The sequence below is a fragment of the Caenorhabditis briggsae genome, assembly GCF_000004555.2.
Source record: "Caenorhabditis briggsae complete genome, chrV, whole genome shotgun sequence".
Taxonomy (NCBI): Eukaryota; Metazoa; Nematoda; class Chromadorea; order Rhabditida; family Rhabditidae; genus Caenorhabditis; species Caenorhabditis briggsae.
This window is the reverse complement of record NC_013488.2, coordinates 12,865,877-12,879,088: the sequence shown is the minus strand read 5'-3', so window position 1 is coordinate 12,879,088 and position 13,212 is coordinate 12,865,877. Positions and strand designations below refer to the sequence as shown.

General features: G+C 38.7%; 3 protein-coding genes across 3 annotated transcripts; 2 read left to right on the top strand and 1 right to left on the bottom strand.

Moving 5' to 3' along the window:
* Positions 1 to 5,487: 5,487 nt before the first annotated feature.
* Positions 5,488 to 6,050, top strand: CBG27173 (the record flags this gene model as incomplete). Its single annotated transcript, XM_045237920.1, has 2 exons — positions 5,488 to 5,541; positions 6,003 to 6,050. 2 exons carry the CDS (start codon positions 5,488 to 5,490, stop codon positions 6,048 to 6,050), a joined length of 102 nt encoding a protein of 33 aa, XP_045100194.1.
* A 419-nt stretch (positions 6,051 to 6,469) lies between these two features.
* On the bottom strand, positions 6,470 to 7,456 carry CBG27172 (the record flags this gene model as incomplete). The annotated part of the gene is made up of 1 exon (XM_045237919.1): positions 6,470 to 7,456. One exon carries the CDS (start codon positions 7,454 to 7,456, stop codon positions 6,470 to 6,472), a length of 987 nt encoding a protein of 328 aa, XP_045100193.1.
* A 1,267-nt stretch (positions 7,457 to 8,723) lies between these two features.
* On the top strand, positions 8,724 to 13,050 carry Cbr-mod-1 (the record flags this gene model as incomplete). Its single annotated transcript, XM_002637376.1, has 11 exons — positions 8,724 to 8,783; positions 8,931 to 9,068; positions 10,425 to 10,534; positions 10,589 to 10,712; positions 11,004 to 11,475; positions 11,518 to 11,620; positions 11,765 to 11,935; positions 11,999 to 12,086; positions 12,234 to 12,275; positions 12,688 to 12,798; positions 12,997 to 13,050. The coding sequence occupies 11 exons, from the start codon at positions 8,724 to 8,726 to the stop codon at positions 13,048 to 13,050; spliced, it is 1,473 nt and encodes a 490-aa protein (XP_002637422.1).
* Between the last annotated feature and the right edge of the window lie 162 nt (positions 13,051 to 13,212).

Sequence of the window (13,212 nt, the reverse complement as noted above, 5' to 3'; positions counted from 1 at the left end):
TTGAAATTCGAGATGAACAAATCTTGTTTCTGAATTTTTGATGCGCTTTTCCGGACATCCCCAGATTTTCGATTCACTAATAAAACATTGAATTCTCATGCTCTTCTGACCTCCTGTGAGCTCTTTTCTTGTGGAACAATTGAATTAAACACTGAAACCAGAATGATGCGTGGTGTGTGTTGCTAAATCGGTTAGCTAGTACGCATCATTACAGTGGAACCAAACATTTTTTGTGTCACAATAACGAATTTCCATTCATTCAGCAGTGCCCACGTACATTGTTAGTCCATTATTCGTGTATAACAACTGAAAGTAGAGTGTTGTCACACATTATGTTAAACACTACCACCACCGCCTGTTCATGACAAACCACTCATTTGCTCTTTGGACAATTTATTACCTTGCCGATGTTTTTCGCATCCATCATCATCACTCCGGATCTCTGTGTTTTCTCGCCCGCAACTTTTTTTCTGTTTCAATCCGCGCCGTGTTTCGTTTTTTTTTTCATTTGGTGACTTTTCAACACATTCTCATTTGAATTCTTTTGAGTTAAAAAAAAGGGAGAAGGAGGAAGAAGAAGACGTGGTGATATATGGAGGAAGAATCTTCGGAAACGGGCCTGAAAAAAAAACGTGCACGGGCAAAATGAGGTGCCATCATCCAGTGGCATCCAGCCGAGCAGAGCGTTCTAAATTAAATTTCGTGGGTGCGCGCATCAACTCGAGAAGAGCTGGCTCACCTCTCTTGTGAGCTCTCCCTGCCGTGTGTGTGCTCCGAAGGACATCACAGCCACTTGTTCTTGACACATTTTCTCACGCTTCCTAACCGTATGCCTCCGGGCGATTCAAAAATCTACCGTCTTATATTTGTTCTCATTCAGTTCTTCAAACACTGACATTCACGTTTTCATCTTTACTTTATTTTTCTAGACAAAGAGATGAAAGAAAAAAGTGAAAAGTTCAAGATGTCTATCATCTTTCTACCGAAGGATCCCAGATATTCAATACCTGTCAATCAGCTGAAGGTTTTTAGTTTCTTAAAGGTCAAAATTTGGTTGAAATACGGCTGCAATAACAGATTTTTGAAGTTTCTGAAAGTCGTTCTGCAAATTCAAGCACTGTATTTCTCTAGTTCCATATTTTTCTAAACCTACCATAAAACCTGTGATAGGATTTGTAATTCTCTTTGATTATGAATTGTCTATCTGTAAGTCTATATCTGCTATTTTGAGAACTTGAGTAAATTTATTTTTGGACGTTGCGATAAAAAGAAATTTCGAAAACTTTATTAGATCTCCCCCTATCCCTGAGTCTGCTCTTTTGACCTTATAAGGTCCTTCTCCATTCTCCTACTCCTTGTACTTGATTTTGGTATCATTTTCTTCCAAAAAAGAAACTCGTGTCCTATATTTTTATATTTTTTGCTGACCACACCAGTTGAAACACTTCGTCCGTGTGCCGTAAGCCCTTTTCGTAATCTCTTTGATGGGAAGAGCCCCCAAACTTTTCGTTTTGCTCTCTCGTCTTTCATTCTGTTCAATCTTTCCTCTTTTTCTTCGCCCAAAAAAATATAAATCCGACAAAAAGAAGTCAAAAAATGAATATATAATATTCCTCTCAATGTTGCACAGACGTCCTAATTGCCCTTCAAATCTCATAAACATGCCTCTCGGGGAAACATTTCTTTCGATGTTTGACCATTTCGGATTGCGTGGCTTATACAACACTTTTTGTACTTGATTCAAACTCATCTTAAAGTCGAAAAAAGGTTGTCGGACATCTGGAAAATCCTGATTGGCAGTTTTATCGAATTAGGAACACACTGGAAACTCACACTTTTACTCTGACAGTGATCAAGTAGGAAACTCGTGAAGAGAGCCAATGACACTGAAGGATTAAGGCGAAACCTTTGAAAAATTGCCAGGGTCAGACGAAGATATAGTCTGGCTTAGAGCTGGAAATTATGTTTGTATTACAAACTGCATTATTTTAGATAAATACGATTTTTAGATTTGAAAATATATGTACAGTACCGCCCAAAAGTATATCAACTTTTGGTTTTTCGACTGTAACTTTCTTCAAAATAGAGGTGAAGAGTCAAACTTTTCTGTAAAATGTAGCAAATAACCCGAGAAAAATAATGCAAAAACATTTCAAACTCGAAAACAGAGAAAAAAAATAGGTTCTAACAAAACTGTAGTATTGATATCTATAAGGAAAAACACGGATTTCTCTCAACCGATCTCACCAGAATGACTTAAGGTTAACATTATGCTTGTTTTAGCTTGCCTCACAATTCTAAAAACCAGTGCTCGGAGCTGAAAGAGGCACTTTTTCGAGTGAAAATTGATGATATATTATAGAATAAGACTTGAAAAACGATAAAAACATAAAACGTACCAAATATTGACCACTTTAATTTGTGGAACGATAGTAGAAACTGTCCAGAAGCCGGAAATCTCTAGTTGACACTTCGAACGACCATATCATATAAAGAATTGTGTTTTTATGAGCTATTATCTGCTCAAAAGTTTGCAAATGTCTCTTAAATTATGTTGAGATTTTATATTCTATACACATAATCGCTTTCTATTTTTTTCAGAATTTTGAAAAAAAATCGTCCAAAAATCAAAATTTTTCCAAAAAGCGAATTTTGTTGCTAAAATTTTTTTCTCTGTTTTCGTGTTTGAAATGTTTTTGCATTATTTTTCTCGGGTCATATGCTACATTTTACAGAAAAGTTTGACTCTTCACCTCTATTTTGAAGAAAGTTACTGTCGAAAAACCAAAAGTTGATATACTTTTGAGCGGTACTGTATTCTAACTCGTCATTACTTAATGCTAACCTAAAATTTTTCGATTTCTTTTTGGAATGAGTGCAGTCAACCAGAATATTCCTAACATCTAAAATTATAATTTTTCAGCTTCTACGTGTATACTTCTCATTTATTTTTCTTATTTAACATCATTTCAGCAACCTGATAATCAACCTGATAAACAACAAACAAAAAATAACTTTAGAAACATTTTCTTTTCCAATCTCTCATTTTTCTTCCCTTCCCGAAATTCGGTTAGCATTCAAAATTGAAAATTTCCTGAGGCATCCAGTTCTTTGACCTATTCCGGTTCTCTCACACGCTGCCTTCAGGGGTTCTGTTCATTTGGCTCTATTAAAAAACAAAGCTTTGAAAAAAGGAAGAACCGCTCAAAATATGGATGTTTCCTTGACAGCTTTTTCTTCCATCTTTCTTCCCGTTTTTATTTTATTCCACTATTCTAAAAACGGGATGAAATGATGATGCACTTCCAAAAAGTTGCCCTATATTTTGTTATAATAATAATACTTTTTCGGAGAATCGAAATCGAAAAATAAAATGGTCCCCCTTTTCCTTCATATGTTAGTCTATTTTCTAGTCGGTCGCTTCCCTATCCCCTGAATCCAATTTCTTCATGTGCATATCATCTCCGCTGCGTGTCCAACCCAGTAGTCCTCTCCTCCTCCTTTTCGCACTTTCAGGTCTTTTTTTTGTGTTTTTCTTTTCTCTTCTGCAACTCCATGTTTTTTTTGCTGCCAGTGAACCCGGGGACCGACGACGTCAAAATCGAATCACAGTCGTCGTGTTTCACATGTCGTCTACAACCATCTATGGTCCCGATCTCCGTCTGGGTTTTCCTCAGATTCTCTCCAGAATTCTCACCGTGCTCCCCTTTCTTTTTGGGCCTCGTTCGGTAGAAATCTTTGCCTCGGGGACCTAAAACAAACAAGTACGTTTTTCTTTGTCGTTTCACTCAAAACGCCTCCTGAAACATATCCATTCTCCAGTCTCATTTCTTTCCTGATGCAAGAGATTGCCATCAGGAAAAAACACAACAAATCCCCGTTTTTTTGAATTTATTTCTTCTTCGGATCAGGATATTTGACTTGGAAATTAATGCCATAATGAAAAAAAACTAACAATTCCAATGTTGTAAACCCTCTTTTTTCATTAAATCTTCAAAGGCTGTGGGATTTACAGCCGATGGATGATCGATTTGACCTGCACCCTTTTTACTGAATCTTGATAATATCAGAAAGTCTAATGTAGAAAAAACGATATTCTGACTTCACCGGTTTCTGTTTCTGAGATTCTGAGTAAGAAGACATTTTGTCGCACAAGCTAAATTCTAAGAATTTGAGGAAAAATGAATTCCGATTTTATGTTCTTCTAAATAAATAACAAAAAACAAAAAATCAGATTGATTGCGAGTTTCGAAAAATTTCAGAATATCATTCAACCAGATTTCAAAAAAGAAGTATAATTTTCATTGAAGAATCTCCAATATTCGAAAATCAATTCTATAAATCTGGAAAATCTTCATTCCAATTTTTGTATCAAAAATTCAGAAATTTTGGTTTTCTCGAAATCCAGCATAATTTTTCTGAATCTTTATGCACAATTTTGTGATATTAACGAATCTGAATTTTCTGGAAAAATCAGCTTTTGCGTTTTTTTGAGCTGGCTAGGTTTAATTCCATATGAAACTTGACATTCATCGTAAAACCTGTAATCGAAGGGCCCTGACCTTGTCAAGGTTGAGAAAATTTTTTTTGGCTCTTATGCAAGATATTATAAAAGTGTCAACTAATGAAATTTTTTGAGATTATGATAAATATTTTCTCAACTTTCAACTTTTTTAATCTGATTGTACGCGAAACCGATGAAAATTGGCTCAAAGTTGAAAGTTACTACTTCTACCCTTAACTTTTCACATCTTTTGACCATGTTTTCGATTGTGTTCGACTCGAGAGTATTCTCATATGCAAACAGTTGACTGGTTCTGATTTATTATTCGTAACACATGACTACAGAAGTAATATTTTAGTTGCTTTATTTTTCAAATTTCAGATAATCGCTGCATCACTGATCATAGTTTGCAATAATTTGGAATCATACTCCTTAAAGGTGGGGGGACAGGAGATTTTACGGAGGATTTTTGGAGCCCGCGTGGCTCAGTCGGTAGCGGCGCCGCACCTTCAGGACTCGCCTCCGCAAGTTCAACTCCGCGAGGGGTATATTGGTACGGAATTTCGAGAGCATTATATTTTTCATATCCCCCACCTTTAAGAACTTGAGAAAACTTTTCCTACAAGAATTCTACTGTAAGATTTTGAAAAACACAGCAGGAATTTGTACAATCCCTCGAATCCGAAAACTTAAGTTCCTCGCATTCTCAGATTTTGTTCAAAGTATTCCATTTTATCGTTCTTTCAGTTCGACTTCACTTTGCAGATTAGATTTCGTGTCTCTCCGTCACTGGGGACTCATATCCCGTTAACTTTTTTCTGTAGCTTTCAATCTGAGTAGTACCATCAAATCTACATCATTCTCTCATCTTCCAAATCGACGCCATCATCTTTTCCGTCCAGATGGCCTCCCACCATTTTTTTCTATCAATGTAATTTGTTGAAAAGCATTCCTTCAGGCACTCCAATTCCAATTTGTTTGAGATGCTGCTCCTTTTGTTTCTCGCATCTTCTTGTTCGTCTTCTTTCTTCCTGTTTGTCCTTCTGATAGGCGATGAAGGATGTGTGCAAAAAAAGAAGAAGCAGCAAAAAATTTAAAGAGCAGCAAGCACCTCTCGAACAAATTGAATTATTTTTATTGCCCGTGATGATAGATGTTCGATAATGCAGATGACAACATGTACTGTAGAAACTTACGTGCCAACTCAGGAATCTTCTGTTTCCGCATTTTAACCTAGATATCCGGAGTTTTTAGAAGTAGTAGGACCCACTTGAGGTCTTTTCCTGGCTGTTCTGAAGTCCAGAGATTTCTTTTCTAGAATCAGAAAGACATTTTCGTCAGAGCAAAAAAATTTGAAAACTCTTTTATGAAGTAAAAAATGCCAAGGTGTTTGAAACCCACAATGTTCAAAAATTTTGGCCAACTCCTCTCTAAATGTTCACAGATTAGGATACTGTATTTGCTCTAATAAAAGCTCACCTTGTCCGTGCACGTCGAGCTCAGATATCCCGGTTCCCGAGAAAGTTATAAAAAATTGATTAACTGACAAAACATTCCTGATATTATGATAAACAATGTATCAGCTGACAACTTTTTGATATCTCTCATAGGAGCTGGTATAATTGAGCTCATAGGGCAGGTATAGGGCGAGCTTATGTAGAGCAAATAGGGTAACAACGACTTCTAAGCTTCAACCAGTGATCAACAGTGTCCTTATTCAAAAACTTTTAACGAAATATCCGAAGTAAATCTAACACGATTTTAGCTCATAGACACAATCCTTGAAAATTTACGAGCCAGATGTACAGGGTGGCTGAAAAGTATTGAGACACTTGTTTTTTGTTGTATTTTCAAAAATGGAGTTTCAACAAAAGAACCAGATTTATTTTTTCAACAAATGATAGTAATAGAAAAGATATCAGAGGAGATATTCGAAGTTTGAGCCTTCGGCCTTGATGCACGCCTTCAAACAGCTGGAACAGAAGCGACGGTGCGCCGGAGGTAGTCATCGTCAAGATCATCCCATGCTTTGAGCAAAGCGGCCTTCAGTGAATCCACATTTGGGTGCGGTCGAGCCATCACCTTTTCCTCCAAATATCCCCAAACGGAAAAGTCGAGTGGATTCAGATCGGGCGAGGAAGCGGGCCACATGTCCTTGCCCCAGTAGCCAGGGAAATGAGCGTCGAGAACAGCTTTCGTGGATTTCGAGCCATGGGACGGGGCCCAATCTTGTTGAAGAATGAAGGGTTGCTGGCCAAAGTGGCTAGTGACCCACGGACGTAAAACATCCATCAACACCAACTTTTGGTACACATCCGAGTTGATTTTCACATTTCTATCAATGAAAACCAATGGGACTTTACCTTCCGACGTCAATCCAGCCCACACCATCACTGACTTTGGAAAAAGTCTCTTGTAGGCCAGACGACGCTTTGGGGACTTTGCTTCGTCCTTTGACAACAATTGCCGAGCATTCTGTCGGTTCGGAAGCGGCTCAACCGTAAAAATTTTCTCATCAGTCCAAATGACTTCAGAGAGGCGGCGCACCTTGAGTGCGTCGAGCAACTTTTTCGCTTTTTCGAGCCGATTCTTCTTGGACTGTTCTGTGAGGTATTGGCCACGAAGGAGCCGATAACTGTTCAGACCCAAGTCCTTTTTCACAATGGATTGAACCGACTGTCTTGGGATTCCGAGCGATGAAGCCATTTGGTTCATGCTGACCGCATCATTTCGTGTGATTCTCTTCTTGATGATGCCACGAGTCCGGCGAGTGTTGACAGTACGAGGTCTTCCGCTTTTCTTAAGCTCCAACACATGTCCTCGATCTTTCAATTGTTGCACAACTCGATAGACAGTTGCTCTCGGAAGAAGAAGTCTTCGAGCGATGTCACCGGTGGAGATGCCGTCGTTGAACAGCTTGGCAATGGTTTGGCGATGAGGAGAAGCTCTCATAACTTCGTGAAGAGATAAAGTGATGGGAAATGGCTCTAATGTCGGCTTATATACGCTCCCTATTTTCGAAATAATACGAAACTTTTCGAAAATACGACTTGGCACGGTGCCAAGAGCCATCATAACAAGTGTCTCAATACTTTTCAGCCACCCTGTAACGGAGTGTGTTTTGTGGTAGAATCCCATTCCTCAGGTATCAATCCCAACAAACTGCTTTTTCTCAACTTTTTTCTCGGTCGACACGACCTCCTGAAAGTCTCAAAGAGCTTTTTGTTACCCTTCTTTGCATGTGACTGACCTTCTTTTTGTGCTAATTGAATCAACTTATCTAGTGTCAACATCTGAAGCTTCATATACGCAATCGCAACAAATCCGACTAACCGACCTTCAGATGATCCATGATTTCTCCTCACCCATCTAACTCCAATCAGCTATTCTGAAATGTGATGTCATGTTTCACGGAACGACGAATTCGTCCTCCACTTTTATCCCTTTTTCCGTTTCAAGTCATCTTCTCTTTTCCGGGATCCCTTTTGATTCTTCCCCTCCTCACGTTGTTTTCTCTCCATTACTAATTGTAGAAACGCATCCTCCCTTCCCGTTGACTTCTTCAAACAGCATCAGTCGAAAAACTTTCTGCTCCTTTCGTGTCCTACTTACTCTGATTGCCTTAGTTAGTCACTGCCAGTAACAGCTAACTGCACAAAGAGGGCGGAGCTTCTTGGGAGCAACGTGCGTGCTCCATGCTCTTTTCAGAAGGTCTCTCTATTCGGTTTGCTTTTGCCATTCTTTTTTTGAGGCCTGCGTCATCACAATGAACATGTGTGAGTGCATCCGGCTGGATTATTCTTTATTTCTTGAGTATACTTCATCTTCCTGAACTTTCTTACCCTTTTTCAAGTGGTTGGTTCTGGTCACGACCTAGACATTTCAAGTTATTCCTTTCCCCAGATTATATTCTGCTCCAAAATTTTTCCCAACTTGAAATTTCCGATTTTTTACTTCAACAAGCTCCCCGTTTTGTTTTTCTCTCAGTTTTTACCCAGTTCCAAATGTTGTCTTCTCTCTTTTACCCAAATTTACTTTCTGTTCGTTTTCAAACGCCTCCTACCGCTAACTAATTTATTTTTGTTCCGGTTCTCACACCTGTTTTTTCTTGTCTATATTATTCTTCTTATTTTTTTGTCAGGCAATATTGTTTTCTTTCGCGAGCCATAACAATTTCAGGTATCAGTCTGTCGATGAGGTGGTTGTGCAGATGACAATAATGAAGTTTATTCCCAAAATCACACTACTCTTGCTTCTTTTATTCGTACACTCTTCACAGGTTTGTTGCACTATATCCTAGTTTCTAGTGATTCTAGATCTTTTCCTTTTCCTTTTTCTTACTCATATACATGAGGAAAGAAAAAGATAATCGAATTGTTTGAGAAGTGAGAAGTGCAAAGATTGAGAGGTAAAATCCTATATTTAGGCTAAAGGAAAACGACGGAAATGTCCAGAGGGTGCGTGGTCGGAAGGGAAGATTATGAACACGATCATGAGCAACTATACCAAAATGTTACCGGAAGCGGAGGATAGTGTACAAGTCAACATTGAGATTCATGTCCAGGTTAGTGAGGGATGAGGTTTCTGATTGGTATGAACCGTTGTAGCCGAGTGAGAAATCGAGTGAGATACTTCAACCTCTTCAAGAAGACATTGGCTACTTGTGAATCCATTTTTCCCTATTTTTCAAAGTTTTTTTCGAGATGTGGATCAGAGTGGATTTTCTCAAAATGAACTTCTCAAAATTCCACTCTGATCTCTATCTCGCTGTCTTTAGCTTCATCTTTCTCTCTGAACACTGCCTACAGTTACGGTAAACACACTTCTCCAACTTTGAGCCAATTTATCTTGCTTTCTGTGAAAGATATCATAAAGTTGTAAACTAACAAAATACTTTTGATATTATAATAAAAAAATTGTAAATTGACTACTTTTTGATATCTTCTACAGGAAACCAGCTATATGAGGTCAAAGTTGGCAATGTTGGAGCCCTTCTCGTTGTTGGAGTTGGAGTGCCCAGGATTTAGGTTTTTTTTCTCTTTTTCCAAAATTTCGAAACTCGATTTTGTTCAACTTGTACAGTCGTACGATTTCCTAATAAACCAACAAACATAATCTGTGCTACCGTATTCCAGCAGGTCAAACACTGGAACTTTGTTCTAATCAATTCTTCCCAAACCCCACCCCTCTAATCTTTCTTTTTTTACTCTTTTTTTTTGTTTTTACTCGAATGTTTCCGAGTCGTTGATGAACTGCTTGAACTAAGAGAGTCACATGAGGATAAACTTGATGGAATGACAAACTTTTTGCTGTGCCCAGAAGGCGGATTCTCTACACTGAACTTATTTTTTTTTGCAAACTTTCAAACTCTCAAAACACAGAAGATGAGTTGGAAACAACTCAAAAGTCGGGATAATGAAAATGCTTATGGTTAGAGCATGTGCAGAATTCTGGGAATTTTTTTTTCTGAAAAGTTTTTGGAAGTGTGGAAATGAAAAGAGAAGAGTCAAAAGTCATCAATCTAAAATATGTCTCTTTCTATCTGTTTTAGGTCAAAGAATCTCTTTGAAGAAACATGCATATAAGCCTTGTTTACAACTGAAAACAATATAAAGATGGATAGATTTTTGACCAGAATCTCTACTTTTTTCTATCATAACTTTAGTTATTGTCGTTTTTCGGTTATAGTGAATCGGATTTTCACAATCTTTTCATTTTTTTTTTTTGAAATTGTAGTCCTCAAAGTTTTATTAAGTTGTCTCACACTGCATTTGATGAAAAAGTGTTTGATAAGTTTGTCGGGAAAACTCGTCCCATGGGGTCTCACTCAGTTTGGGTGGCAGATTTGGAAACATTTTCATATGAGAAAAAGGGAAAATATGGAAATAGAAAGTTGAAAAGAACAGGAACTCATTTTCAGGATATGGGAAGTTTGAATGAGATCTCGTCTGACTTTGAAATCGACATCCTGTTCACTCAACTGTGGCACGACTCTGCGTTGTCGTTTGCTCATCTTCCGGCTTGTAAGCGGTACGTGTGTTTTCATTCTCGTAAAATTCCAAAACACAGTCGTCTTAATTTCAGAAACATCACAATGGAAACTCGTCTTTTACCTAAAATCTGGTCTCCTAACACGTGCATGATCAATTCGAAACGCACCACCGTACACGCTTCACCATCTGAAAATGTGATGGTTATCCTTTACGAGGTCCGTTTTTGATTTTCTGACGTCACATGGATGTCTGAAGACATTAGCTAGGCACACCCTTGTCTTTTTCTCTCTTTTGTTGAATTATTGATGATAGACATCTCTCTAATTACTCGAATACTTACACCTTTATTCGATAGGGAGAATGAAAAAAAGAGAGTCATTTAGAAAGCACTTCAATAGATGAAATAAAGGGTGCACACATTTCTTATTAGCACTTTTTTCTTGAATTCCTTGAGATTCTAGGAACTGAAACATGTAGTAGGGAAAGTGAAATTTTGACTTTTCCAGAACGGAACCGTGTGGATCAACCATCGACTCAGTGTAAAGTCTCCGTGTAACTTGGATCTACGACAGTTTCCATTCGACACTCAAACTTGTATTCTGATCTTTGAGTCCTACAGTCACAACTCTGAAGAAGTAGAACTTCACTGGATGGAGGAAGCTGTGACACTGATGAAACCAATTCAGCTGCCAGATTTCGATATGGTACACTATTCGACAAAGAAAGAGACCCTTCTCTATCCAAACGGATATTGGGATCAACTTCAAGTCACATTCACATTCAAACGGAGATACGGGTTTTATATTATTCAAGCTTATGTTCCAACCTATCTCACTATCATCGTCTCATGGGTTTCATTTTGTATGGAACCAAAAGCTCTGCCAGCAAGAACCACAGTCGGAATCTCATCTCTTCTGGCTCTCACATTCCAGTTCGGAAACATTCTCAAGAACCTTCCACGGGTTTCCTATGTAAAAGGTTTGTTCTTGACTCTTTTCGAACAATCATGAAATATTTCAGCCATGGACGTATGGATGCTTGGATGCATATCATTTGTGTTCGGAACCATGGTCGAGTTGGCATTCGTTTGTTACATCTCCCGCTGTCAGAACAGCGTGAGAAAGTGAGTTTCCTTCCGGGGAGCTTTTTTTTGGATAATTGAATCATTTCTTATAAATATAAACGAAAGTCAATTAGGAGTGTGTGGAGAAATTGAATTTCTCGGAATGACTGTACAGGGAAAAAATGAAAAAAAAATAATTTGCAGTGCCGAACGACGACGGGAACGAATGAGAAATTCGCAGGTGTGGGCGAATGGATCCTGTCGAACAAGAAGCAACGGGTATGCGAACGGGGGATCTATCATCTCACACTATCATCCGACAAGCAACGGAAATGGGAATAACAATAGACAGGATACACCTCTGGTCACTGGAAGGTAGGTTGTTTGGATTCCATACTTTGGAACTAGGAACAGAGGGAAACATTTCGCTAATTTCAGAGGATCCCTACATCGAAATGGTCCACCATCTCCACTGAATCTTCAGATGACAACATTCGACTCTGAGATCCCTTTGACGTTCGATCAGGTAGGCATGGTTCACACAGACGGGATTCAAGCTTCAAATAATTTTCGGATTTCTCATTTATCAGTGGTTTTCTCTTTTCAAAGCTTTTTCACTTTACCCACTTTTCTGATTTAAACTATCAACTAACTATTATTTTTCCTTGTTCAGCTGCCAGTTTCCATGGAATCCGATAGACCCCTGATTGACGAGGTAACTGAAACAAGAAGTAGTCACCTGAATTCCCTGTGTTCCTGCTCTCACTCAATTCTTTTTTTGTATATTTTGTTCTTCATTTTCACTATTCAAAGTCTAAAACACACCGAGTTTCAAGATCAGTGGGAAACCTCAAAACTTCAAAAAATATGCATGATATCAAGTTTTGAGCCAGTTTCACTGACACAAAAATGCTTAATCTCCACTAGTGTCCACAACAGAATTCTATATGTCGTTTATGTTAATTCTATGTTCCCTCCTTTATGTATCGGAAAATCCTATCTGTGTACTCTCAAAACGTCCCTGTGAGCCTCAGAGTGCTGAAGTCTTCTGTACACTTATGTGAAAATGCAGCATTGTCCAAGTGTAAAAGCGTTGTCTATCTAGGCAGAACAATTTTCTATTCCAGATGCGACCTGGATCACCACCTCCACCATCTGGATGTCTTGCGAGGTTCCATCCAGAAGCAGTCGACAAGTTTTCCATCGTCGCATTCCCATTGGCTTTCACAATGTTCAATGTAAGTCCTCTCTATCCTAATTCCATTCGGTCGGGAACTTTAATCGACCGACCGACCGCAGGCCCACTTTGGGCATTTGCGTCGGATGCCGGTCGGCTAGGTCGGCGGTCGGACGGCGGCCGTCGATTTACGACAGGCCGAAATTGAATCCTTACTCTCTCTTCTCACGATACAAGCATTCTCATGTGAATCTTACAGCTCGTCTACTGGTGGCACTATCTCTCGCAAACCTTCGATCAAAACTATCAGTGATCTTGGTTCCTACATTCCGCTTGATAATACAACGTTTGCCGGTAACTTTCAATCTTCCGATGCAGTTTCTCACAGACAGGGTCCCCCAATGTATCTCATTTTCAATTTAACACTTTTTTCTTCATGTAAACTATTTCTAGAATTGTTTATGTACATTATGTC